Consider the following 27,408-nt stretch of genomic DNA (forward strand, 5'->3'; position numbering starts at 1 on the left):
ACCTACATATGATTCCACTATTTCTTGATTTTTTTAAAAATGAATAAATGTGGCATGTAACACTGTTAAGTTTAAGGTGTATAGCTTACTGTGATGCATTTATATATTGCAACATGACTGCGATGGAGTGATCTCACATTACATAATTATAGCGTAACATTATTATCTATATTCATCATACCACACATTAGATCTCAGGTTTATTTATTACTCATTACAAGTCTGTACCCTTAAACACCACCACTCTTATCCAACACCCTGGTAACCATTATATTACATACATTGGTGTTTCCTTGTTTTTCTTTTTTTTTTTTCCCCACCCAGTTAATTCATCCAGTCATTCAATGATAGACTCTTCAAATCCTTTTTTGGAACCAAGTAGGATACAAATAAATGACTAACAGAGACAAAACTTTCTGTGATCTCATATTCTTCCAAAGGCAACTTTGAAGTTGCAGAAATATCCTCCAGAGACTCTTTCTCTTACCTACTTCAGTTTTAAGTATTCAAAGATCTGGAGAAATCATAGGGTGCACACCTAGAGTAATAAGCAAGGATCCTAGGACTGTATCAAACTCCCAGATCCAGATTTTTCCCCTAAAATATAAGGAATTCTAAAACATGTTGAATGGGAAAGCATGTATGACATACTAGAAGCCAAAAATCAAAACCCTACATTGAATGTCACAATAAACGAAAATTCATGTGTGAGTATAACCAATTATTAATTCAAGCAGGTATTTTATAGTTTTGCTACTGTTTTAGGCGTCTGTATGTTTTATGCATTACTACAATTGATCACAAGGGTGGTTATTACCAATGTTATTTCTAAACTACCCCAAACCCATACTGGTGGTAAAAACATTTTTAATTATGTTGAGGCTATGCCACATTTTCTCCTTCCCTCAAGAAAAACGTGTACCTTTTAGATGGAGATAAATATAAACAACTGGTCGATGAGCACTGTTTTTTTTTTCTCCCTTTATGGGAGGCTGCTGCTTATATTCAAAACATACTTAAAAAACATACTTTTAACCATCAAAACTACCTGTTTGGCATCCATAATACAGAAAACTCTGACCCAGAGTATTCACACCTATTATTTGCTTAATGCTACTTGGGAATTAGGTTACTTAGAAATTGAGAAGTAATTTCAAATATTTTATTGCTGAATCCCCAACTAAAATTTTATTTCCTTGGGCTAAATAAGACATATACGGATCCATTTAAAAAAAATAGTCATCCTATTAGGCAAATTCAAATCTGCCAACCTAGTTTTAGTCCATAACCAAACCAGCAATAAATAGAGTCAGCAACTACATAGCCACCATGTGAGCTTTCTTGATGGTTCTTCGTGGAATGAGAGAGGAGGTGTCTAGGTACCAGTGGAACAATTTTCTTCCTGATCCAAGTGAGCCACTGGTAGTCACCTTGTCCTAGTTGGCTCATTTAGCTTCCTGTGTTTGTCTTCTCTGAGAAAAAAATCTTACCATCAGTTCTTATTTCAGACATGTTATGTGACTATTTTCCCACAAATATTATTACTGGGGGAAAAAATTGTCCCCAAAGCTTTTAGTCATGAATGAGTACACAAACAACACTTGGATATTAATTCCATGGTGCAAGGATTTCCTGCAAGTACCTTTAATATGTTTGCATTGGCAGCAAGCATTAGGATGTGCTAATTTGGCACCGTAAGTTATATGTGTAGCACAACACATTTGATAAAGTCACCCCAACCAGTATTTATCCATATGAAGAGAAAAACCGAACAAAAACATAGTTCTGATAAAGGCTGCATTCATAAACCCAATACAGTTTAATTTTTTTTTTTTTTCACAATCGAGGGCGCTATTTAGGACTGTTTTGTTAATGATAAATAAAGACAAGAATTATTTAGAAAATAAAGTACTTCACTGTTCTTTACTGTTATATATTAAGTGTCTTGCTATATAAAATATACCCTCAGGAAGTCAAAATATTTGAAATCACTGTTTCAAATAAAAATCATAGCTATGTTACTGTTCAGCAACTCCAAATAAACATTGGTACTGCATTCTCAAAAAAAAAAAAAAAAAAAAAAGTAGCTGAGGCAAAAGCTTAGAAGTTTGCATTCTGGGCGTATAAAACACCTCACTCCGCATCCTTTTAAGACTGCCACTCTGCTCCATAATTTGAATCTGCCATATCTTCAATAGGTAAAGCACTGTGCTGAGAATATAAAAAGTTATAAAAAGGCAATCATAAAAGATTAAATCTTGGTAGGCATGTCAGTTTTTTAATAAAAACAAAAATAGTCATTGTTATCTAGTTAAATAAGTCTCTTTTGTATAGAGTGTTCCAGTTATTGAAAAAGGGCCCTTAAAAAACCCAACTGCCTAGATCTTAAACCCTACCCCCTCTTGCCCCATAATACATGTTTGAGGGAAGAGTCATTCAATGTGCAAATTGGCAAGAACAAATGTGGAGGAGAGGGGACTTCTTGAAATGACATGCCCGATCAAGTCTTGGTTTATTCTTTTACAATATCAACTTCCAAAAAGTAAAATAACCAAAGTAGTCCTAAAAATACACAAAACAGACCTTCATCTTTGCATTCCTTTCCCAATAAACACAAAAAGTATGTACAGCATGTTTAATATGCAATATGCAAAAGCTTTGTGTTGCTGTTAGCAACATCTATACCCACCCACCCTCCTTATTCACAAGTGTACCTCTACTAAACACAATTACATCACTAAGCCTGTTAGTTTGAAAGGGCCTTAAATTTGTTAAAACTGGAAAATCTTTGTATAGGGGCTCCACTCATTTGACTCAAGGTTATAGACTTCCACCGTATTCAGAAATTCATTGCCATCAAATCCTCCCACTGCATAAATGGTGTTCCCTACAGTTGCAATCCCAGCATTGCTCCTTGGTGAAGTCATGTTTCGCATCATCTTCCATTCATTTCTAGTTGGGTCATACATCTCCACACAACTGATGGCATGAGAACCATCGAAGCCCCCACCTACAAACAATTTTCCTAAAAGAGAAAGGAAACAAGGTAAAGCTAGAGAGAATAAGAAAAAAACTAATCTGTTTTCTGGTAAAATCAGTGGTTCTTAGTAGAAATGCCTGCTCATTCTATCAGAAAATACTCTCTTAAATGCCTCACTAATGTGGCAAGCGCTCTCTAGGAGCTATGGATACAAATAGAATAAAACTGATAAAAACCCATTCATACCTGGAACTCAGGCAATTTGAAAGGAGAGGGGTAGCATCTAACTCAAGTGTAATTCCCACAATTCTTTGTGGTAGCTACTATTATTGCCATTTTATAGATGAAATGAGGCACAAAGAAGGTGGACAATTCACCTAAAAATGCAGCTAACTAGTGGCAAACCAGAGTAGTTCTGTGCACTGGAAATTTTGTATTAGTCCTTCAAAAGAAGTTAAAGAAAAGCAGATTTCAGGTAACTGAATGTTTTCTTGAGCTTTCCAACTATATAAAATTATTTTGGTACAAAAACTCTTGGAAACAGACCAGGAGTTATCACTTGTTTTCAAATATATATGCAGAGCAGTTAATAAGTTATTTTCAAACAGATAAAAGGTTAGCATTAAAAAAAAATTCATGGGGGGCGCCTGAGTGGCTCAGTTGGTTAAGCGACTGCCTTCGGCTCAGGTCATGATCCTGGAGTCCCGGGATCGAGTCCCGCATCGGGCTCCCTGCTCGGCGGGGAGTCTGCTTCTTCCTCTGACCCTCTTACCTCTCGTGCTCTCTATCTCTCATTCTCTCTCTAATAAATAAAACCTTAAAAAAAAAAAATTCATGGGGCGCCTGGGTGGCTAAGTTGTTAGGCATCTGCCTTCGGCTTAGGTCGTGGTCCCAGGGTCCTGGGATCGAGCCCCACATCAGGCTCCCTGCTCAGTGGGAAGCCTGCTTCTCCCTCTCTCACTCCCCCTGCTTGTGTTCCCTTTCTCGCTGTGTCTCTCTCTGTCAAATAAATAAAATCTTAAAAAAAAAAAATTCATTATTTTCTCATCTGTCACTTAAACCTGTCTGCATCTATATATTTAGAGAAGAACTGACAAGGCTCGGGGGGTGCTGCAGGCTACAGGCCAGTAGGCTACTTGCTGGAATGTCTACACATCTGTGCTTTCAGCAGTTGAGCCACAGCTTAACTAAGATTCTGCTTTATTCCCAAGACAATGTTAACTAAACTCATTATTATAATTACATAATTAAACATGTAAATCAGTAAAATGGATGTGAAAAGAAAGCTGTGTCTATATAAAACCAAGTTTAATGTTTTGGACAGACTTTTTAAAATAGTCTTAAGTATTGCTTCCAATTAGGTATGGAGTAGATAATTAGAAAAGACTAGATCTAGATGATCTGCACTTATTTTTGCTTTTTGCAAATCAAATTCTTTGAATTCTTGCTCTAAAGGAACAAACTCCAAGATGATACATTTTGCATATGGTTTATGGAAGGAAAAGACTTAGACCTTCATTTAGTGAACTCATCAAAAGACTAGTGTTGATATATTAAGTACTGAGTCTCTATTAGAAAAAACTTCTAAAAGACAAACCATCAATCCCTACTGCATCAGAAAAGATGGCTGCTTCTGAATTCTAATTATACAAGTATATATAAAGTATCACTGACATTCTCTTGGAGTTTCAGAAGAAACTCATCACTCCCCATTCCTCACTTTTCCAAATCCCAACACTCACCATCAAGAACAGCTACTCCAGCTCCTCGTCTAGCCACATTCATGGGAGCGATTAAAGTCCAGGTGTTATTTTCAGGATTGTAACGTTCTACCGTGTTCAGGCAATTCCAAGACTCTGCGCCTCCAATTATGTACAAATAACCACCAAGCTCACAGACTGCAGCCTGGTGTCTACCTATAAAATCAAGTCGAACCAAATTATTTTATCTCCCAAAACTCTAAGTTGTATACTATATATACTGCTGATTCAGAAGTTAACACACACACACACACCCAAAGCAAAAAACATGACACAAAAAAACTCACGAATGTTAAGAGGAGCACAGCTTGTCCACGACTTTGTTACAGGATCAAATACATCACAATTTTTCAGTCCTTTTTGACCATATGGATCAGAGCCACCAACGATGTATAATTTCCCATTCAGAGCGCATACTCCTATGTGAGCATAAAATAAGATTATATATTCATAATTTAATTGTCATACTTAAATACTGATTATCCCAGAAGAAAAGTAATTTTACCTGCATTACAACGGTTAGTTCTCAATTCTGGAACAGGAGTCCAGTCATCTATGCTTGGATCATACATCTCTCCACAACTCAGGTCATCTGAGTGGCCATTTGATCCACCTACCACATAGAGTTGGCCCTATATCAAAAGTGAGAGATTAGAATTTCTGCCATTCCGAAGTATGAGAAACAGTTAAATATGGATTGCTTCTTCCTGCAACATAATGCACTTACCATGAGTACAGCCATTTGAAATCGAGCCCTTGGTGTTCTCATGGGAGCAAGAAAGGACCAGTGATCTGTATGTGGATCATAGCATTCAACTGTTCGAAGACACTCCTCTCTGTTATAGCCACCTGGTAAAAGAACCATCAAGATTTACATTTAAGATTATTAAACTGGACCAGGGTTTCTGGTCCAGAATGATTTAAGTAGTCTGCACGAGAAAAGGAATTTTTATCCATAAACTTAGTAAGGCCCCATTAGTTGATGTTTTAACTAACTGCTTACAGTAGCCAAACAACATTATCAGTATGAGTAAATTGCTTAGTCTTGGCTTGAAAATAAGGACAGAATAATTCAGCTACGTTATAGTTTAAGAATTAGAAACATTTACTTAAAGGTTAGGAAACACAATAGTATTTACTTTTTATTTCTTAGTCTTTTTAGAACGTGGTAAAGTAGAATGCCAAGGAAGAAGGCACATTGAACCCTGTCTTCCAAAGTTCACATGTCACTAGCAAGCACAGACGTCCATTTAAGAGGCTCAGCCAGTTGAAAGTTTCCAGTAAGAAAACACTCATCCTTCTGTTCTCACCTGCTGCTATGAGCTTGCCGTTCATCTCTGCTGTCCCCAGACCAGATCGTGCATACTGCATGGGCGACATGGGCTTTTCTATGAGCTCATCTGGTTGCATCTCAAAGCTTAAACTTTTAATTAGTTTTGGAGTACTCGTTGGTGAGCTCTGTGGGCTGTTTCGCCCGTGAAGGAAAATTACACAGAATACACCATCCAGCACAGCCAGGCACAAGTAAGTGTTATCTGTAAGCACAAAAGTTCTATGTTTAAGATGCAATTATTATTACTTTTGGTTGCTGCGTGATCCTGAACTGGACTCCAGATTCCAGAGTGGAATGATCTGCTACTCTTTTCCAATTTAGTTGTTTCTCAGTTTTTTCTCCACAAACTGTCACTTTCCAAGTTATTAAATGGTTCCACTCAACACTCCTTCTTTAAAAATAAAAGACAATCTGACAAATGTAATGCACTTACTTGAAGTCTTTTCCGAAGCAATGATTTTCCACTCATGCTTAGGGCTTTGTACTGTAGCATTTGGAGAAGAGAGACATCCAGTGGAACTGCTACTTATCATCGGCTTATGGCCATTCTCACGTGGTGGCTTTTTCTGCAAAATCAAAAGGCAGCTACAGAAACCTAGCCAAAGACCATACCTGGTGTACCTTTGTTCCTGAGCTATTCCACAACACTGAAAAAACGGTATCTTTCACCTATGTATGACGTTTTATAGCATACCTAAATTTAAAACAAACCAACTTTCCAATTGACACAAATTACTGGCATGCTTCCATCTCCACTTGTAAAGAAACCACTATACCTACATAAGTAGCCTGGTCAGGAAAAGCTCCATTTAAACAATTAAAAAAACATGTTGTAGATCAAATATCAGATACCTCAATGGAGGGGGGGGAAAAGGAACCCCCCCAAATCTACATAAGCTCACATACTCTTTATACTAAGTATAGAATCATCTTCCAAAAGAGCTCATTAATTTAAAAGGGTGAATTATCTGAAATAATACATTTAACCCACTGTCTCCAAGGAATGGTCAAATGTAATTAAATCATATGTACTCTGATACCCTTCATACAATGCCAGCAAAAAGTGAGCAGACATTTATCCAATCCAGTCCCTCTGAGAAGTATTTTTCAGGACAAAAGTGGCAGTTACAAGAAACACTGAAAGGTATATTTCTTCAGGACCACCTTATAGGTATTATAGAGTGCTTTTCTAGACAAATCAAACTACATCAAAACACAAAAAATAGTAACCAGAAATGGAACAGTAACACTAAAAGAACCAAACATTCACAAAAGTAGAATACACAGGACCACTAAAAGAAGGAGAAATGGGCAAAGCTACAAATTTTCCAAATGACTGTTAAGAGAATTGCACTATGTTCTGGTGTATGAGTTCCCTTTGATGGTTTTCTTCCAATTACTTTAGCCCTTGACACTTTTAAAGGCTATGATCATATGGAATTAGAGGAGGCAAAGACACCCTAAGAGGAACTACCAAATGAACAGGTGCCACGCTGAGTACCTGACCAAGTCTGCTTATCCACTTATTTCAGTCCCCAGGGCCAGAGACACATGGGTGGGAAAGATTTATAGTAGAAATTTGTTTCTTGTGGAAACAAAAATCCATGTAACAACTCTCAGAGGAGAAGATTTTGGTAGCTACTTGAAGCTGTGAAAAGTTTGGTCTGGGCCGTTCAACAAGCGTGGTTCCAGCATATGGAGCCTATTTTGAGAAGAGGCAGAGAATGCACCATGTCAATGGTCACCATAAATTCTACTTAGACATTTATCATATACCTAGGTATTATTAGGCACTTCATTCACATCATCTCTTTTAATCCAGTAAGGGCAGTACTGCCCTTTTATCCATTTTATAGGTAACAATACTCAGAGAAGATATGCATTGCCTAATGCAATACAACTAAAAGAAAGATTAGAAGTTCTGAGTATAAAACCACTCTTTTTATACTATGACAGACTTGCGTCCTCTGCTACTAGAAATTACAAGTTACATAAAACGCCATCCCAACCTGTGGGAAGAAGGGATCCAAAGTATCACAAGTTGATGATGCTTACATTAAGAGCTTTTATCACAGTGAGAAAACTGTTCTAACATATGGACTATAATTGAGAAAAAGAAAAATCAACGTGAAAGAGAAAAGCATGGTAACAATGAAAACTATTTGGGTTTTTTTTTTTAACAAGTCATACAGAAGTGCTGGTTAACTCCTTTATACTCCTTCTGGAACATTTTCAAACACCATCCTTTCCTCTCCTTTATCTTCAAACTTTCCTGTATCAACTCCTCCCACCCAGCCACCAACTGGCTCCACTTTCTTTGCCTCTGGCTTGCCAGGGGGTAATCTCTGGTGGCTGTTTCTTTTTCAACCACTATTACTTCTCACACTAAGGGATTCTTGACCTTAATACTCTTTGGAACTTACACCCACTAAAGGTTACGAAGTGGCCTCCCAAAACTAATGCAGAAGAGATGGTTATCTCTAACCTTCTTTTACATGACCTCCCGAAGAATGATTTGACACAATTAACAATTTATTGTCCTCCTTCAACCTTTACCGATGTTAGCTAGCTTTTTAACATATTTTGATTCTAATTTCTTCCTTCCTTTCTAATGGCTTCTTCTCAAACTCTTTTCCTATTCCTCAAGCCTGATGTGTCCCCTCATCCTGTTTTACTTCATTTTTATCCAGGGAACCACCTTCTAATCAGTCACATATGTCAGAATCCCATTTTCTCAAATTCCTTTTCCTTAACTTTCTTATTCTAAATGATTACTAAGAACTCACTCAACCTTTGAAACTATAAATGTCTAGAGTCCACTCTTCCTCATGCCCTTGGATCAAGTCCTCGTCATTTTTTGTGTAAATTGGTCTCAAACTTTAATCTACCTTCTGTACTTGGGTCATAAAAATTGAAGGGTTTAATGCAATCATTTACTAGAATAAGAAAAACAAAAGGAAACAAACCACAGATCAGTCGAAGTCCCATGACCTAGAGACTGCCCATCTGATAAACACTTGTCTTAAATATGACTAATGTGTGGATTTTTGCTGTACAGAAATACAGTTAATTTAACCAATCCCCCTATTGTTGGACTATTGCCCCAGTTTTACACTATTACTGAATTTGTGAAATATCTCTCTTCATAGCACTCTCCTCCCTGGTCTAAAAATCTTTGGAAGTTCCTTATTACCTGTAGGATCAAGTGTAAGCCCCCATCAGGTGGCATTTCCCTATTTTCCCAATCTTGTGACCTGCCATTCTAAGCCTATCATCCTTGCACAGGTATTGTTACTTGTTTAAAGAGTAACTTTTAAAAAAAAATGTTAACACTGGGGCGCCTGGGGCGTTAAGCGTCTGCCTTCCGCTCAGGTCACGATCCCAGGATCCTGGGATCGAGCCCCGCGTCGAGCTCCCTGCTCGGCGGGAAGCCTGCTTCTCCCTCTCCCACTCCCCCTGCTTGTGTTCCCTCTATCGCTGTCTCTCTCTGTCAAATAAATAAAATCTTAAAAAAAAATAAAAAAAAAAAATAATGTTAACATCTTTAGAGTTATGAGGAAAAATATTCTAAATGTTCAAAATGTACAACTATGAACAAAATTCTCAACTAACTCAAACCCTGACACTTTTTGTGAAAGTAAAGATATTTGGCCACTACTGCCACAGAATACCTGAGAATTTCACCAATCAGGTTTATCATTTACTTTCTATTAAAGAAAACCATCCCTTAAAACTCGGTTAACTCAGCCTACTCTATAGTTTATCCCTCAAAATACAACGTTCAGCTGAATGCCAAACAAAAAGAATGCATACTATATGACCATTTATGTCCACTTCAAACACAGGCAAACTAGTCTATTGTTTCAGAAGTTAGAATAATGGTTTCCCCTGGGGGATTGTGTAGGGAGGTGACTGGGAAGGGGCAAAGGAAGGCTTCCAGGATGGTAGAAATCTCTTCTTGACTCAAGTAGTGTTTAAATTAGTAGGTTCACTATTTGACACTTATGACTTGTATACTTTTCTCTAAATTATTTGTCCCTAGCCTAAAAAAGTTTATACCTGAGATTAAAAAAAAATAATAAAAAACAGAGTCTAACACTCTTCCTGTTGCAAACTATTTTTTTGTAATCTAACCCAAAAAAATCAGTTTCTACTTTGCTTCATCTTATTGTCCTTTCTTACTACCTGTAAATCCTATTTAATTGAGAAAAAAAAATCTAAAATGTGTTGAATTCATTTCTTTTTATGTGGCAAAAACAGCAGTAACTGTTAAGATAGGCTTGTTTTGTCCCCAAAATGTTTCTGTTCAGTTATACCAATGAAATTCTTCCACTTTCCTTTATTAAAGGAAAATTTCAGTATGCTATAAAATGCTCTAATCACATTTTAACCTGAGGTTACCTCAGATGTGCAATGTGTACCTGCACAAACTGAATGTGGTCATCATCACTGCCAAACACCTCAGCCTGTCCATCTAGTAGGTTCCCATCAAGCAGCTTGTGATCAGCTGAGTAGTACAAGGTTTGAACCTGCAAAACAGCAACAGAACACCCATGTGGCTACCGTCTCCATGGCTACTCCACTAGTATGCAGATCACACAAACGCCTCAAGGTAACCTCCAGTGTGCTTCTTGAACTTCTTGACATCTTGCTCTGGCAGGATCCCGAAGTAAAGAAAATACAGGTCATGGTTGTAAAAATTTAAAAAACAAAAATCAAATACAGAATCTTCTAATACTGGCCGGAAGAGTCCTTGGCTTGATTGGCTTGAAAGAAATCTTCATTTTCTCATAGCTTCTATTATATAGCATTAAGAAAAAAAAGCACTAGTACAATATATATAGGTAAAGAATATACATATTTACAATAAAATGTGGAGTATGGCTTACACCTTTGAAGTGGTCTGATTTGCATTAACATATTTCTGTCCTGTAGGTAATGTCAAGAAAAACAGATAAGCAAATGCAAAACGCAAACAAGCTGTAGAGATACCTCCCTTAGCAGATGCAAACACATGGTTAATGCACCTGATTTTCAAGTGGGAAACGATATAAAACTTAGGGATCACTTGTTGGCCTTCCTAGAACATGATAACAGTATGTTTCAAGGCCTAAAAGATCTGGTAAGCCTTCAGTGAGTGTGAAAGGCTCAAGTGGAATGACAGATGCAGCGTCACTCTACTGCTCCATCTGCATATGTTTTAATTCCCACCATTTCTCCATCCAGTTTTTCTTGTGTATTTTTAAAAAGTAGCCCAAGGTAAGTGAGTGACTATTATGTATGAACAACACCATTGAAAAACACAAAGCTTTAAAGAGAGAATCCTGTAAAGGAGTAAACACCATTAAATCATCATCGCTCTCTGCCCACAGCGGATTTTTCTTAGGAGAACTGGGGCAGGACTGCTGCTTCTTTACGTGTCAATACACTTGAGGTTTCTTCTTGTTTCTTCAGTCTTGGGTATCCTAGTTTTGTTAATAAACCTATGGGGAGATAAATCAATGGGGAGGAACAACCATTAGAAGCTTTTACCTACTTTCAAATTTAAAGCAAAAACCTGTGAAGAAAAATTTAGAATCTACAGAAAATTTCAGTACCACCTCCCATTTCTAAAGCAAATTACATGCTACTTTAAAGGAAGTTAACAGCACATAATAAGCGAAGAAATAAAAAAAGAAAAGCAGAAGACCAAACTGAACGGTTCATTCAGCTCACCTGGACACCCCCCCTGTTTCTCAGCTTAGGGGTACCTATAGCAAAATTTAAATTCTTTAGGGTCATGGTTATAAAATAAAAGTGAGAGGGAATCCTTCATGTTATAGCAAAATAAATGTTAAGAATTGTTGAATCCCATTTACTTTAAAACTAACCTCTTCCATCAGCTCTTCCAGACTGTCTCCATTCTCCCAGATGCTACGCTGCACCCAGTTGATTACCTTTGTATACAATTTGCCATTGCTGGGCAAGCAAACATTATCTTCAAGCATTACCTCCAACTAGAGTTAGGAAAAAACAGTGACACACAGATCAGTGTTGAGCCTCTAATCCTCAGCTTAATGCTCAATTTCATAATACAACGGTCACAGATGCCCAAATCACATTCCATATATTTACTCTAATTTATAAGAAAATCAGTAGCCAAAAAATACACAAACGGGTAGGCAGAAAACTGTTACACTGCTAAAAATAACAGTATCATTTCGATGTACTGTCTTTTTCCCAACCATTACTTACATGCTTGAAACATGGACAGCGATTCCGTGCCTGGAACTAAGTAGTATATATCTCTCAATAGATTTTTACTCCTTACCTTTAGCCGTGGAAGTTTAAGAAACTCTTCCTCTTCTGAAATTTGTAACAAATGCTCCTGAATATAAGCATCAACCTTATTCAACAAACGGGAGTCTCCCATACAACTTGCAAAATTTCGATAAGAGATGCAGCTGGTAACATCCATTCTAGATAGTAAATAATCACCACAAACCTTGGAAAAGAAATACACAAGCACCAACACTTACATATATTTTATTTAACGAATATTTAATACTCAATGCGTAAGCATTATGTGAAGATATAAAGATGAATCAAAAATCACTGCCTTAATCAAACAACTTTAACATTGGGAAGAACATATGTATACAAATAATAAACATCAAAGGATGCCATTCAAATGTCTAAGTTGTTTAAGGAAAGATGCAACAAACTGAAATGCTGTGATAATGCATATGAAATGTTCAAATAAGTATTTTCAACCAGAATAATTAGGTAAGACTTCAACGTGAAGGCAGTATCTGAACTGGGATCTACACAGAGATGATGCTGAATGCAGAACAGAGGAAGCAGGGAAGAGAGATGTTGTGAACGATTTAGTTTGGTTGGAGCAAAAGACAAGACAGGTAGGAAATAATTTTGGAAAAAGAGCAATGACATTAGGGAAAACCTGCAGTACAAACTTGAGGAATATGTGCTACAAATCATTGAAGGACGCAGAGACGGGACATTATAGGAGGGGCCAGGAAACTTCCTCTTAAGGCGAAATAGTATTTTAGGCTTTTGGACCACACTTTGTCACAACTACTCCACTCCATCACTACAGGTGGAAAGCAGCCAGAGACCATATGTAAATGAAAGCTGTGTTCTGATAAAACTTTATAACAGGCAGCTGGCTTACAGTTTACTGACGCCCAAATTAGAATTAAATGTTGTTTTAAAGATTTTATTTATTAGAGAGCGAGCATGTGAACGCACAAGCAGTGGGGAGTGGCAGAGGGAGAGGGAGAAGCAGGCTCCCCACTGGGCAAGGGGCCTGATGCGGGGCTCGATCCCAGGACCCTGGGATCATGACCTGAGCCGAAGGCAGACGCTTAACCAACTGAGCCACCCAGGTGCCCCGAAAATTAAATGCCTTTTATCCTATGAATTATTAAGCAGCTCTCAATGGCGTTAAATTCTAGGAGTCCTTTTAAAGAGGAACTCCAGAATGAAGAACAAATGAACTGAGAATATAAGTTATATGATTAACTCCTGAGAAAAATAGGAGTATTTTATTTTACATCCTGCTGTCGTGACTGATACAGCTACCTTGCCGAGAAGACTACTGGAAGAGCATGGGTTTAGCTCAAATTATCTGAGTGAAATATGACCTTTCTATGTAACTATAGCTAAATGGTTAATAAATGGTTAAAATAACATTCAGTTCTCTAGGGGAAGAAGGGGCCATTTTCAAGTTCTTGAAACTAAAAAGTGGCTTATGACAAATTATGCATTCTAACCATGTAAAAACAGACTTGCTAGTAATAGTCCTGCTGATATATGTTAACTTCTGGTACTCTACCTGCTTTACTCGGTCCATCTTCAGCTTTTTTGCCGCAGAATAAACATCTTTTACCAATTCTTTATCGGCTTTCAACCTATTAAAAAAAAAGTTCTTTATCACTTAGGATCAGAGGCCTTAAAACATAGATACTTAATTGAAATAAATTTAGACTTGGAATTTCCTGATGACATCCCCTAATTATACAATTTATAAAGTACTTACTGAGCAGTGTAGGCATAATTCAGTAAGACTTCAACAGCTTCTGGATTGAGATCATCAAATTTAACATGAGAAATTCCATGAGGATCACTATCACTATTAAAGATTTCAAATAAATAGGGACTGCAGCAAGCCAGGACTGCTCTGTGTGCTAACATCTCATGGCCACAGACCTGAAATTATGAGGAATTAAAATTAGAAGTACTGTGGACTATATACAGCTAATTACCACACCAGATTCTTTAATATTTATAAGTAAATCATTGTTTTTTAAAGTTATTTCATGAAATGCCTATCATGAAAAAGAAAATGAACAAATCTAAGAACTTACTGCTTTTAGTAACAAAATATCAGTTCTGTAGGTTTCCAATTAAGTTTTAAATACCTGAAGTCGAACATCACAGAACTGGCCGCTTTTCCTCAGGGCATTTAATTTGGCAACAGAAGACTCAATAAAATTTTCGTCTTCAAACATTAAATATCCATTGGGAATCATTTTTCCTTATAAATTTGGCTAAAGGGCAGAAAGAAAGCGGTGTTATTTTACTTGTGAATGAGGATTTTTATAATTATACCTTAAAGACTAATATGGTATATATTAGATATACCATATATATATATATACATGCTAGAAACTTAATGTTCTTTAAAAAAAAGCTCCATTTCACCTTTACTTGTGAACAATTGACTAATGGCTATACAAAATCTATCATTAAAAAGCAGTAATAGATTTCAGTTTGAGCTGATTTATTTAAATTCAAAATAGTTTATAGAAAGAAAAAGTAGAAAAATGTTTTTTTTTCTACAAATGATTACTGACTTCCCCTTTAAGAAAATTATGAAAGGCTGTTAGTAGACTGGACACAGTCTTCAGAAGAACAATGTGTCTTAATGTTGCACTGGGCACTGAATATTCACTTACCTACTGAACTGGTGAGAAATGGATTTCTAGGACGTCTTAAATAATCCAAGGACAAAGGAGTGTTAAAACTCAGCACTTCCTCAAGGTATGAAGACAGGTGGTTGAAGTGAAGGCAGAGGTGTCTTAAGCTCTAATGGTGATTCCAAAACTATCAGGCTTGAAATGATGTAATCAAGTCCTTAAAAGCTATAGACACGAATTTCTTCTGTGATAATCATGCATCATAATCTGTAATAATGACAAATTTTAGATACTCAGACTGATCAAAGACTGTCATTGATCTAAGTAGATTAGATCAAAGTTTTATCTTGTTTTATCTTATTGTCAATGACACAAGTACAGAAAATAACACAAATGCAATTATACATAAACATTTTTCATTTAACCTACAACTATTCAGGTGATTAAAACAAACAAACAAAAAAACACTTTCCCTGGAAGACAGGAGCTAATAACGTGTATCATTTAAGTGAGATATACAAGCACAAGATTAGAGAACAAATACAAATATTGGTTAACTCTAATACTCTTTACTATTAGGTTACAACTAACAAACAAACATATGATCTGTCCGTTTTCACCAGCCAGCAAACAACCTTTGGGCATTATTCCCAGACATGTATACAATGTTATAGTCAAACCCGACACACTGTTCCCCAAAATGTGGTCTGCTCTTCCTAGCCTCTGTACCTTTGTTCAAGTTCTCTCTTCTTGGAATACCCTTAATGCAACCTCTGCCAGATGAAATCTTAACCTCCATAGAGCCCCTGCCAAATCCCCTCAGTTGAGAGAAGTTTCTCCCTATCTTCCACATACTGAACACTCTCTGAAAGCCATGTGTAATCTTCCAGCTGGTCTGCTGAGCTGGGCTTCTGTGGACCTCATCTTCTTTGATTCAAGGCCCTGGAAGGCAGAGCCTCTGTCTTGTTCATCTTTGTATCCATCCCATCTCCCCACTACCAAAACAACTAGTGTAGAAACTTAAATATAAAGATGAGTACTAAGAAGTGAACTAAATAAACAAAAAGGGAAAATAGTGATGCCTGTTCTTTGTATGGTCCTTTTACTTATATACAGTAATAAACTACCAATGGAATAATTCTAGTTCAGACCATATCTTAAAGTAATCATATTCAGTCCTCCTACCTCCATTTCCCCCTTCATTTTCACGTGTCATCAACTCCAAGTGTCAAATTCAGATGGTACTTATTTTTTAATCACCTGAACTATGACACCACTGTCATTATAATTCAGGAAACAAGAACTAAATAAATAATTTGAAAGATGTACATACTTTAAAAAATGGACATCTTAAAATTACCTGGATTTACCTTATACATCAATCAAACCCAGAATTCTAACAGTTATGTTCAGGTGAATGAATAATCACTTTACCCAGAACCTACTGAAGGCTGGTCCAGCTCCAATTGAACAAACTGTTAAGTTCAACACAAGCACAATCTGTAATGGAGCTGGATCCCACATGCCCTAACTGGTTTCTCTATAACTTAAGTTCTATTCTATTTCAAGGACCTCCTGAATAAATGTGACTCAGGTTGGGGCTGTGGTCAATGCTTACCCCTGCAACAAAACTGTATCATACTATTATGTAATACTGATTTCCTCTGCTCTAGAGTTCCATCTAGACCAGTTAGTTCAGCCTTTAAGAAATCAGTTCTGGGGCGCCTGGGTGACTCAGTTGTCTGGTGTCTGCCTTCCGTTCAGGTCCTGATCCCAGGGTCCTGGGATACAGCCCCAATCCGGCTCCCTGCTCGGCGGCGGGCCTGCTTCTCCCTCTCCCACTCCCTCTGCTTGTGTTCCCTCTCTTGCCGTGTCTCTCTCTGTCAAATAAATAAATAAATCTTAAAAAAAAAAATTAAGTTCTAACAAATGATTTCCAAATACCACACAATTCTTTGTACACAGAGAGAACACACCATCGTAAGAAAACCTTCAGACATTTTCAGCCAAGACCCAGTTCAAATTAAGAAAATCTTTGTATATATGATATATACTTGGGTTGCCAATCCACAGACGTAGTTGGTAACTCCTCACTTCGGTTTCATAAGCTGTTCTTAAAAGGGTTAGGGGGGAGGGAGAATCCCTCCATGCAAATTAGACTGATATAATTAAAATGTGCTTTTTGAAAAACTGTACCAATTTTAATCATTATTCAGTGTTTCTCTGTAAACTAGTCTTGATCTAACCAAAAATAAAAATGACATTTATATTTGATAAATTGGAAGTTCTACCTTAAATTTTTTTGGGGGGGGGGAGGTGGTTAAAATCACTTGGAGCAACTCTAGGTATACAACTTTGTACAATATTATTAGTTTTGCAATAAAATGAGTTCTTCTACATTTAGAACTTGAAGACTTTCTAGTACATCAAGGTCTTAATATGAACCTCATCTCTTCAATGATCAGTACAACCCTACCTGATTTTAAGAGCTAGCCCAAGTCCACTTGACGTTTAAGTTAATGCAACAAACTTACTTCACTCAATTACTGTCCTCATATTCTGTAGGTCCCTACTCTCAAAGCACCCCTCCACCACCACCAAGTTGGAGGAGGTTATATCAACTCCTGCCTGCATAACCATGTCTTTGAAAGTTCACAGTCACTTTCACTCAAGCAAGCATTGCGCAAATTGAGTTTCAAATGATTCTAAAAATTTGTAGATCTTAGTTTGGTCTGTGAAACTCAAAACTCAGTAACTGGTGGAACAAAAATGTGGGGAGAATTTTTTTTCCTTGAAAAGCCAAACCAAAAGCCCCAACACCCTAGAGTTATACAAAAGTATAAAACTTAAAATTTTCTTTGGTATTTAAAGAATACGAAAACACTAATCCAAAGGGATATATGCACCCCTATGTTTATTGCAGCATTATTTACAAGAGTCAAACTATGGAAGCAGCCCAAGTATCCACCCATAGATGAATGGATAAAGAAGATGTGGCGCATATACACATACACACACACACACACACACAGGATATTACTCAGCCATAAAAAAGAATGAAATCCTGCCATTTGCAACAAGATGGATGGATCTAGAGAGTATAATGCTAAGCAGAATATACCAGAGGAAGACCAATACCACATTTCACTCATATGTGAAATTTAAGAAACAAATGAACAAAAGAAAAAATAGACAAACCAAAAAACAGACTCTTAACTATAGAGAACAAAGAGATGGTTACTAGAGGGGAGGTGGGTAGAGAAACGAGTGAACTGGGTGAAGGGGATTAAATGTACACTTGTCTTAATGAGCACTGAGTAATATATGGAACTGTCAAATCACGATATTGTACACCTGAAACTAATATAACGCTGTATGTTAACTACACAGGAATTAAAATCTAAAAAAAAAAATTTCTTTGCTATTTAAAATATACATTTGACTAATCCACTTTAAAAATTAAAACTGGGGTCAAATACAATATATTCTGGTAAATACACTTCAGTTCCTTAGTATGGCCAGTGCAAGAAAATGGAGACAGAAGACTCATAAATGAGTAATTAAACTGCTTTACTAACACCCAGAAGTTCACACGTTATGTTACCACAGGCCCCCAAAAGATTAGCTTAACTGAAATACAGTTCAACAGGTCTTATCCAAGAGTTGTAAAAAAAGGTAGGCACAATATGGCCTCCCCTCCAAATTCTTCTCAGGCCTTCAGTAAGTGCAAGATAAAATGTTATCATCAAACTTTCAAAGCATCCTTAAAACCTCAAGGCAAATGACAAATATTATTTAAGTTTCAAGGCAATCTTTTGAGGGCGGCCAACTCACAAAATAGCAATGAATTCTATTTTTAAAGGACAGGTTTTATAATTATACAAAGTAAGTCAATCTTTGTAAAACCAGAAGTTATACATTCCCAATGTCACCTTTCAAACTACCATCTGAAAACTCACCAAACTCATTCACTTCCTCCATCCTCATTGTTCTGAAATTCTTACGTCCCCATTTATGGCACCAAACATATGGCAGGCACAATTTGGAATGGGATGCTCATAATACCAATGGAGTTAACTCCATTCCCCAGCCCTGAACACTTCACAGACCAACCAGAAAGACAGATAAATCAAGCAGTGAAAACAGTTCAAAAGAGGAAAGGGGTATGACAGCATACATATTCCAGAAACTGCAGCTATTTGTTTCAATGGATTATAGTCTGCAGGATGCATATGGTAAATAGTGGGAGAGGAAGTAAGAAAGATCAATGTTAAGGTTTAAACAATGCTGGAGAGCAGAAAACGATTATTAGCAAGAACACTCTAACAGAACTGTGGGGGATGGTCTGGAGGAATAGATAAAATATGGAAGCAGGAACATTAAGATATTATATACCCTTGCTTATCCTATATTTTAGCTTGGATATGTGTGGCATCATTATCAAAATCAGTATCAAAATTAGAATTCCAAAAAGCTTAACAGTTATTTTGAGTTTGCCGCATGCTCAAAGAAGGAAATGAGGAATTTGCTTTGGGACATTATAATGCTGAGGTACCTGCTGGGTGTATTCAGGTTGATACCAGAAGTGTTAGAATACTGATCTGACAAAAAAAAAAAAATAGAATACTGATCTGATAGGAAAATACTGATAGGTTTAGAAATCACAAGGTGGTAATTCAAGTTTACAAGTGAAGATAAGCATGTATTTTCTGTGCTTCTAACAAAAACCCAGAGATCACGCCCTTGTTCATAATTCTTCCATTTACACTCTCTGAAGATAGGAGGATCTCTGACCTTTTAGAATTCCTTCATTGAGATTTTTGACTATAAAATCATATTGCTGAAAAGTCAATGAAATGATTTTCAGGAGTACTTTATCTTAATATCAGTGATTAAGACATTTCCCTAATGAGAAAACATTTTACATAAAAAAACCACATTTGCAAAACTACATTCAATTGCCATCTAAAATATACCTCAACCAAGAAAAAGCCCCCACTCCAAAGTAAGTAGCCCAAAAGATACCAATTTAAAACTAAAACCAAAACCTGGGATCCTCTGGGTTTTTTTCGGGGGGGGTCAGACTAAGATAAATCAAGATATAATTAGTATCTATAACTATAGAGATTTCATGTATTAGAAAAATTCAAAGGAAAACCATTCTAGATCTCTTTTAGGTCAGTGGTTCTAGTCCGGTTTTACCACCAACTACCAAATTATAGACATTTGATAAGTAGCCTGCCAGCTAGCATTAAATGATACTATTGTTAATCCAATTTTAAATAGTGTTTGCCTCATGTCCAGATATACAACTGCTCTCCTCAGCATCTTTAAGATGGAAGTTTCAGCACGATTATACCTAAAACTATTCCTCAGTATTTTGTTATCCTTAAATCAACTGCCAGTGCTAGAATTATTAAACGAAAATATGGATTCTGGTAGTTTAGTCCATGCTGTACTTGTTCAACTGTTAAAGAGTAGTACTAGGCTTCCAAAGTTGTTACTTATTACTAGACCGAAGATCACCACATAAAGTCCTCAAAGAACAGTTTGATACCAGGGTATTCTAATCCTCCATCACCGGTAACAGACATTAGGAAACAAAACTGCGCTCTTGAGGCATATTTCTAGTTGTTATAAGTTTTGAAACGTCAGCTGTTTCAAACAATAGCTCTGTCTACTATGTATTGAGCAACAATCTATTTCTAAAATATTTGTGGTCCAAATCTTCTTACCTTCAACTCTCAATCTGATATTGCCTGATACTCTGCTACCATCAAGAACTTATAACCAAACACCGTTTTGCAAGATGCGTTTAAGAATGGAAAAAGAGCAAACCTCTCCGCCGATTTCTTTTGTAAAAAGGAAAGTGGCGACCGCCCCAGAGTGACCGAAGAGCCCCGTAGCCCCAGGACTTCCTCCCCGCGCGGCCGGGAGGGCGCCCACTCCCAAGGCTGGAAGGCAAGGCGCCCAGCGCCCGCACACCCCCGGCTGGGATTGGCCGGCCACGCAGTCATTCAGCGCCGACACGTCAGGGCAGCTGCTCCCTCCCTCCTCCCGCCCCCTTCTCCCTGCGCTTGGCAAGAAAAGCGGGCAACGTGGAGCGGGAACAAAGGACCCCGCGGCCCACGGCGATCCGGGACGCGGTGCCACCCCACCCCAGGCCCGAAGCACCGATGCAGCCTGGGGCCGGCTCCCCGCCCACACGCGCCGGGTCCTGGGAGGTCCCAGGGAGGAGAGTCCAGACCTCGGTTAGACCCAGACACTAGGAGTCGGTTCGTGACAGCGGGAAAGGAGATTCCCGCGTCCTCCTTCCGTCAGTCATCCCTGCCCCGTGGCGCCCTGACCCAGGCCCCCGAGGATCCCACGGGCAAAAACTGCCGCCCTACTTCCTCCGCCCCAGCTCTCTCTGAGGCGGCCAGCACCCGCCTCGGCTGCCAACGCGACCCGGCAACCATGGCAGCGCCAGGAGCGTCCTTCCCCGGGACCAGGACGCTGCTCCGCGCCTCGCACGGTCTCCCCAGCCGCCCGCGCCATCCCTCTGCTGGGATTCCGGGCGCCCTCTTCCTCCTCCACCAGACGTCTAGGTCCTGCGCGTATTACCTGGTTCATCTCTGAAGAGATGGAAAAACTCATGTCTGGAGCTTCGATGGGGAGCAGGAGGAAGCGGGCGGGAATCGGCCCAACAGAAAGCGCCTCGAGGCCGCGGAGGGGGGGAGCGGTCGAGCGGGAAGACGAGTGGTCAGTCCGCGGAGGCTGCGAGGAGGGGGCCGGGCCACCGAGGGTTCGCGGGGACTCGCTCGCTCGCTAGCACTGCCGCGCCGAAGCAGCAGGCGGGGAAACTGTGCCGAGCAGCTCGGAGCTCCCGACCTCCACGCGCGTCCCGGAGACACTGCCGCCGCCGCCGCCCGCTCGCGCCGCACCCCCTCGCACGTCACCACGTGCGCCGCCGCTGTCGCCGCCGCCGCCGCCAGTGCCTTCTGGCAGCTTCCGGCCCGAATCCGTCGGCGAATCACAAGCGAGCACGAGAAAGCTCCCGCTCGCGGCCCCGCCCATCGCTCGCCCAAGCCTCTCCTTCGCCCTCTTGGGTTCCTTCCTGCTCGGCTCAACTAGGTCAAGGCAAGGTGATCCCAGGGAGAGAGGCAGTGTTTAGGGAGCGCCTCCTTTTATTTATCGCGTTGTCGTCTCCTTCCCTAGCCTCGCAACCTCGCTTCGCCCTTTCGGACTGTGCCGGAACTGGTTTCCTCCAGCCGCCCTCACCTGTTTTGCTTCCCCCTAGAGGCACAATAGGCGGAGATCAGACTTGGGAGATTAGATTTCTCGACGTCAAATTTACATCTAGGCAACTGCCCTGGACTGGAGCTGGCCGCCGTGGACCTTAGAGTCTGCAGTTGGCCGTGGGCCCTCACCTTTGTTGAAGGGTGCGGGGAAGGGGTGTGAGGGTTGTGAGTGAGAAGAGAGGCACGCTGGGGAAAGGGGTGAAAGTATTCAGTAACTGAAAAAACCATTGGAGAGGTCAGAGAAGGCCTTCTATTAGTGTTGCTATAAAAACCTGTTTACTTCTGCTTTTGGTCCCCCGGATTTCTGTTTTGTCTGAGCGCGGCTCTCCTTTCGGAGACAGTCTTTTCTTTGCTGGTCTTGCCCTCTTTGGGAAAAAGGAAAAAGCCTGGAGAATCAGCAGTCCCTATCCTAACCTTCTGGGGCCTCTTGGACCACATGCCAAACTTAGTTATCCACCCTGCCACCTTGCCCCCAAGAGGCAAACCTGTTCCGGGGACACATGAGGTATATTGGGCTCTGACGGCAACTTCATGTGACTGAAGGGCATGCTGGAAAGTTTCCTAGATTAAAGGTGAGGGGATTTACTGAGGTAAAGTTGTTTAGAGTTTGGCAGAGGGTTCGAGGCTAACGTCTTGTTCGTTTATCCTGATTTGGGGAGGGTACTTAAGCGGTCTAGGCCCAACCTTGTTTGTATTTGACCACGCAAGTTAGTTTATAGACATTTCTAGGAGCCTACGATTCTTTATCATGAACTATTTATGCTTATGGGAGCGGGAAAAGATGAATGTTGGGGCCCTTCATCTGCAATAGAAGCTTTACAACTTTTCTTCCTAAAATCTTGAGGCAAAGAGGCTTGTTTTTACACCCCTGTTTAATTGTGGGAGGAAACAGGAACTAAGATATCTATTAGTATGACTGTTCTATCTTGAGGAGAAAAAGACTGACATTTGCCACTGGGCTCTTGTTTTTGTCTTCTGATAATTAATAACCGACAGCAGTGTTCACTCTAATTGCAAATGAAACTATTAGAGTACATGCCTCTTAAGTTTTTTTTTAATATCATGGGCTTCATTCTTTCAGTGAGAGAGTATGAATTGCCTACTTTGGAGAGACACATGACTGTGTGGCCTGCTGGACTCATGGTCCCTCTTGCTGTACTCTAAATAGTGCCTTTGTGACCTGAAACAGTCAACACTTTTCTTAAAGCTACAGCATGATCAGTCAATGCATTTTTGCCTTGTATGGAATTTCACATTTACATATTAGCTTTCCTATAGATAATGGCATAGTTAATTAATTCCATTTGTCTTCTAGTCAACTCCAGACTCAAACCTATCTATTCAAGTGCTATATAATCCAGATGAAAACTTGAAAATGGAACATTGGCAATTTCAACCTTGTAAAGTCACAAATTATAAGATGATATTCTTAATATTTAACTTAGACAAGATATATGTGGAGAGTGCTTAATAAAAATAAAAACTATCAACTTCTGTTTTATTTCAAGCACTGAGAAAGGTAAATCGGGAATTGGTGCCCATCTGTAATCTTTCCATTTTTCTCTCCGATCCTGCTTCAAATGTTCCAGTGCTAAACTCTGACTTGTGTTTTATTCTTTATATATTAGCTTGCTACAGCTTCCCTAACAAAGTACCACAAACTGGGTGGCTTAAACAACAGAAATTTATTGTCTCACAGTTCTGGAGGCTAGAAGTATTAGGTCAAGGTGTCTGTAGGGCCATGCTCCCACCATGGGAGCTAGGGAAGAATCTGTTCCAGCCCTTTTTCCTGGCTTCTGGTAGTTCTTTGACTTGCATGTCATTTTCCCTGTGTGCCCATCTCTTGGGTCCACATTTTTGCTTTTTATAAGGATGCCAGTCGTATTGGATTTGGGGCCCATTCTAACCAAGTATGACCTCATCTTAACTAAATCTCAATGACTGTTTCCAAATAGGATCACATTTTGAGGTATTGAAGGTTAGAACTCTTAACATATTAATTTTGGAGGGGACATAATTCAACACATTAGTTCAGTGTTTCTCAAGTGTGGTCCACTGACCAAAACCACCTGGATATTCTTATTAGAAATGCAGTCCATAAGCTTCACCCAAACAAGTGATTCCCAAAGGAGGAGAGTGATTTGTGGCCCCAGGGGACATTTAGCAACATCTGAAAACAAGCCCAGGGGAAGGATGCTATGGTATCTAGTGGACCTGGAATGCTGCTCAACCACCTGCAAGGCACAGGGCGTCCCCACAGCAAGAAAATCATCTCTTAATATATTAATAGTGCCAAGATTGAGAAACCCTCCTGTAGAACTTCTAGATCAGAATCTCTGGGAAAGGGGCCTGGAAATCTACATTTTGATAAGCATCCCAACAACTTGTGCCCATACTAAAGTTTGAAAACCACCACAGATACAAAAGCCTTTTCTAGGCGGACGAACATGAACCATTTTGTTCCAGATATTAGTCACCCCTCTTCTTGTTTAGCCATGTGAACTGTGATAAGTGAATCTAAGTAAACTACTTAGCAATTCACACAATTTACAAGTCTCACCCTAACATTAATCTTAAACTGGAAACGTGTTTACATTTTAATACTTCTATACCACGTTGCATTCTTTTTGATCAATTGTCTCCATATTCTGGATGTCCTTTGCCAAATGAAAAAAACCATTGCAAATTTATGTTTTGGCAAGGCAATGCTTTGCCTCCTCCGGTCCACTAATTTCTGTTGTACTCTGAGTGACCGACTGACTTGTCTATTTCATATATTGCTCTCATCCCTTGCAGTCTATGTTTGCTGTTCCTTCCATTTTTTTTTTCTCTATTGGCATTTGAAAATATTTTTGTGGTGCATTAGTGGTGCCTTAACAGCACAAACAAGAAAATGGTAGTGTCATAAAAAGGCACAAGAAGCACAGGGAAAAATCCTAAAACTTCCATTAAAATAGGTCATTGGAAACTTATGTATTGCAGTATATAACAAATGGAGAACTTGATGCCTTTCTAAAAAATTGTTTTAAGTATTCCCTTTTAGAATCTTCCATTTTCCTGGTAAGACTTCCATAGAGAGTTTGCATCAGAACAGATTATATAATCAGAATATTTTGATCCTGCATTAGCCTTGTTGACTATTATCCAGCCAACTGTTTTACTAATGACCTTTTGCTGGTTTTCTAAAGTCATCACTGATAAAATTTTGAGAGCAACTCTAGCCTCCTCCTCCAGTAACGAAAACCCCCTAATAGTTTCTTTCTCTTTCAACAATTTCTTAGGAATTAAAACTTCTCATGTCATTCAAGTGTTCTTCCCGTGACATTATATGACCTTCAAGCCTGCTACCTTTTTGGAGTATGCGGCCAACAACTGTATGTTCAGCTCTTGAATTCTAATGTGTAACCTAAGCTTTACTAAGCCTTCATCCAAAACACCATTTTTTTAAAAAAAATTTTTAACTTGGGCGCCTGGGTGGCTCAGTTGGTTAAGCGACTGCCTTCGGCTCAGGTCATGATCCTGGAGTCCCGGGATCGAGTCCCACATCGGGCTCCCTGCTTGGCGAGGAGTCTGCTTCTCCCTCTGACCCTCTTCCCTCTTGTGCTCTCTATCTCTCATTCTCTCTCTCTAATAAATAAATAAAAGTCTTTAAAAAAATTTTTTAACTTAATTGTTGAAAATAATCAAGGCATGGAATAAGCAGCCTTTATACTAAGCTGAGTTTTTAATGTAAACATTATAATCAAATGTATAAACAAAACTGTGGTAACATAAGCACAATCTATACAGTTCAATCCAGGAGAGATCTTTTGTTGTGTTCACATCCAAAACTTGATACCTAAATGGATGGAAGTTACACACTATAGTTCAGTTGGACTAGCAGCCAACTGTTGCTAGTGTAAACTGATCACTTAACAAATGAAGTCAGGAGACTTCTTTAGAGAAAGAAACAGACAAGACAGAACAGTGGTGTTGTTAACATCACTTCTCCCTTTTTCTATAATGTGTCCTACTTTCTGGAGGAGACCAGAATGAAGGACAATGAGATAATGATGAAATTTTACAAGATTCTAATGAACTGGGCTTTCTAAACTACTGAAGAAAGTCATAAACTTGTTATCTAAGAGTTCCCACCCTTGAGAGTGATCCCTCGAGGCTATGGTCCTCCTAAATTGGTACCCTCAGGAACAGAACTGTCAAGTAAGAGGTTTTCTTTCTCAGTTGTCTCTTCTCTAATGTCTTACTGGAGAGAAAAATGTGAAAGAAAATCTAGTGGCAATGTGTTCTACCAATACCCTTAAGGGCGACCAGGCCTGAGACATAACTTCTCTTCCTTCTGTACTTGAGTCTTCTCAATACCTTGCTCCTATCTATCTTTTAAGACCCAGTTAGCACCTCGCCACTTACAAGAAGTGGGCTAGTGTTATGGAAAGAGTGATGGACTGGAAGGTCTAGGCCCATATCTTAACTATTTAAGGAAAATCTCGTCTTAATGATTGTGTTTTCTAATAAAATGGGAATGATAATACCTGCTTCACAGAATTATATACTTGGCGCATGGTGAGTGATAAGTAAATATGTATATATGTATTTATTTAAATGCCTCCCCCAGTTACTCCAGCATACATAATTTCTCTTCTATCTTCCTGAGCCTGGGCACATCACTTGTAACATGCACTTAATTCGCCACAGGATACTTTTATACTTGCAGACCTAAGAGATGAGTGAATTGAATTTTTGAATACATAATAGCAACTCAGGTTCTTAAGTAGGTTGCTCTTCTGCCCCCAGGTATCTTTGAAGTGTTGGAAGAATGAATGTCAAAATCACATGTACCTTTCATGGCTCTTTCTGTCAAATGGATGTGTCCAGATAATGATGGTGTGGAGGGCCAGGGTGTGCTACAGGAGTAGGGCCATGAGAAAGGGGGTGGTTATTGAGGCATATCACCTCACAGAGGGAGTAAATGTACTGCAAATGACTTAGAACGAGGACATTGGATCTCCTTACCTAATATCCCTTCCTCTTCTCAAAGAGGTCTCAACTATGCTGAAGGGGATGGGGTGTAAGATTGTCAACTCCACTTCTTCACCTAGGTTTCTTGTGGTCCAGACTCAAGAAATGTTCTATTCCATTA

At 39.1% G+C, this 27,408-nt stretch overlaps 2 protein-coding genes across 8 annotated transcripts; one reads left to right on the forward strand and one right to left on the reverse strand.

Moving 5' to 3' along the window:
* Nucleotides 1-187: 187 nt before the first annotated feature.
* Nucleotides 188-21,905, reverse strand: LOC113932070 (influenza virus NS1A binding protein). Of its 7 annotated transcripts, none has more exons than XM_027610493.2 (15): nt 21,595-21,905; nt 15,031-15,258; nt 14,494-14,622; nt 14,112-14,281; nt 13,908-13,983; nt 12,384-12,557; nt 12,064-12,069; nt 10,495-10,602; nt 6,507-6,639; nt 6,051-6,275; nt 5,468-5,589; nt 5,246-5,372; nt 5,028-5,159; nt 4,723-4,896; nt 188-3,025 (listed from the first exon to the last, which is right to left on the reverse strand). In XM_027610493.2, exons 3-15 carry the CDS (start codon nt 14,602-14,604, stop codon nt 2,772-2,774), a joined length of 1,812 nt encoding a protein of 603 aa, XP_027466294.2. In that variant the 5' UTR covers nt 14,605-14,622; nt 15,031-15,258; nt 21,595-21,905; the 3' UTR covers nt 188-2,771. The 7 variants fall into 7 exon arrangements, with proteins under 7 accessions (XP_027466294.2, XP_027466291.2, XP_027466293.2 ...); XM_027610490.2 differs by having other exon boundaries at nt 11,944-12,069; XM_027610492.2 differs by lacking the exon at nt 21,595-21,905 and adding an exon at nt 20,830-20,928 and having other exon boundaries at nt 11,944-12,069.
* On the forward strand, nt 19,492-23,677 carry LOC113932602 (translation initiation factor IF-2-like). The gene is made up of 3 exons (XM_027611911.1): nt 19,492-19,542; nt 20,857-21,441; nt 21,579-23,677. Exons 1-3 carry the CDS (start codon nt 19,492-19,494, stop codon nt 22,371-22,373), a joined length of 1,431 nt encoding a protein of 476 aa, XP_027467712.1. The 3' UTR covers nt 22,374-23,677.
* Nucleotides 23,678-27,408: the final 3,731 nt, after the last annotated feature.

This window comes from Zalophus californianus, chromosome 10 (genome assembly GCF_009762305.2).
Source record: "Zalophus californianus isolate mZalCal1 chromosome 10, mZalCal1.pri.v2, whole genome shotgun sequence".
NCBI lineage: Eukaryota > Metazoa > Chordata > Mammalia > Carnivora > Otariidae > Zalophus > Zalophus californianus.

What these genes read in the sequence shown, in the direction of transcription:
- LOC113932602 (XM_027611911.1), top strand. Translation starts at nt 19,492, where the DNA reads ATGCTCAAAGAAGGAAATGAGGAATTTGCTTTGGGACATTATAATGCT. An exon ending in TGGGACATTATAATGCTGAG is followed by an intron (nt 19,543 to 20,856) that starts GTACCTGCTGGG and finishes TTTTGTAAAAAG; the next exon opens with GAAAGTGGCGACCGCCCCAG. An exon ending in TCGGCTGCCAACGCGACCCG is followed by an intron (nt 21,442 to 21,578) that starts GCAACCATGGCA and finishes CCAGACGTCTAG; the next exon opens with GTCCTGCGCGTATTACCTGG.
- LOC113932070 (XM_027610490.2), bottom strand. Translation starts at nt 14,604, where the DNA reads ATGATTCCCAATGGATATTTAATGTTTGAAGACGAAAATTTTATTGAG. An exon ending in TGCTTCGGAAAAGACTTCAA is followed by an intron (nt 6,276 to 6,506) that starts GTAAGTGCATTA and finishes TTGTGCTTACAG; the next exon opens with ATAACACTTACTTGTGCCTG. An exon ending in TGGAGTAGCTGTTCTTGATG is followed by an intron (nt 3,026 to 4,722) that starts GTGAGTGTTGGG and finishes TTTCTCTTTTAG; the next exon opens with GAAAATTGTTTGTAGGTGGG.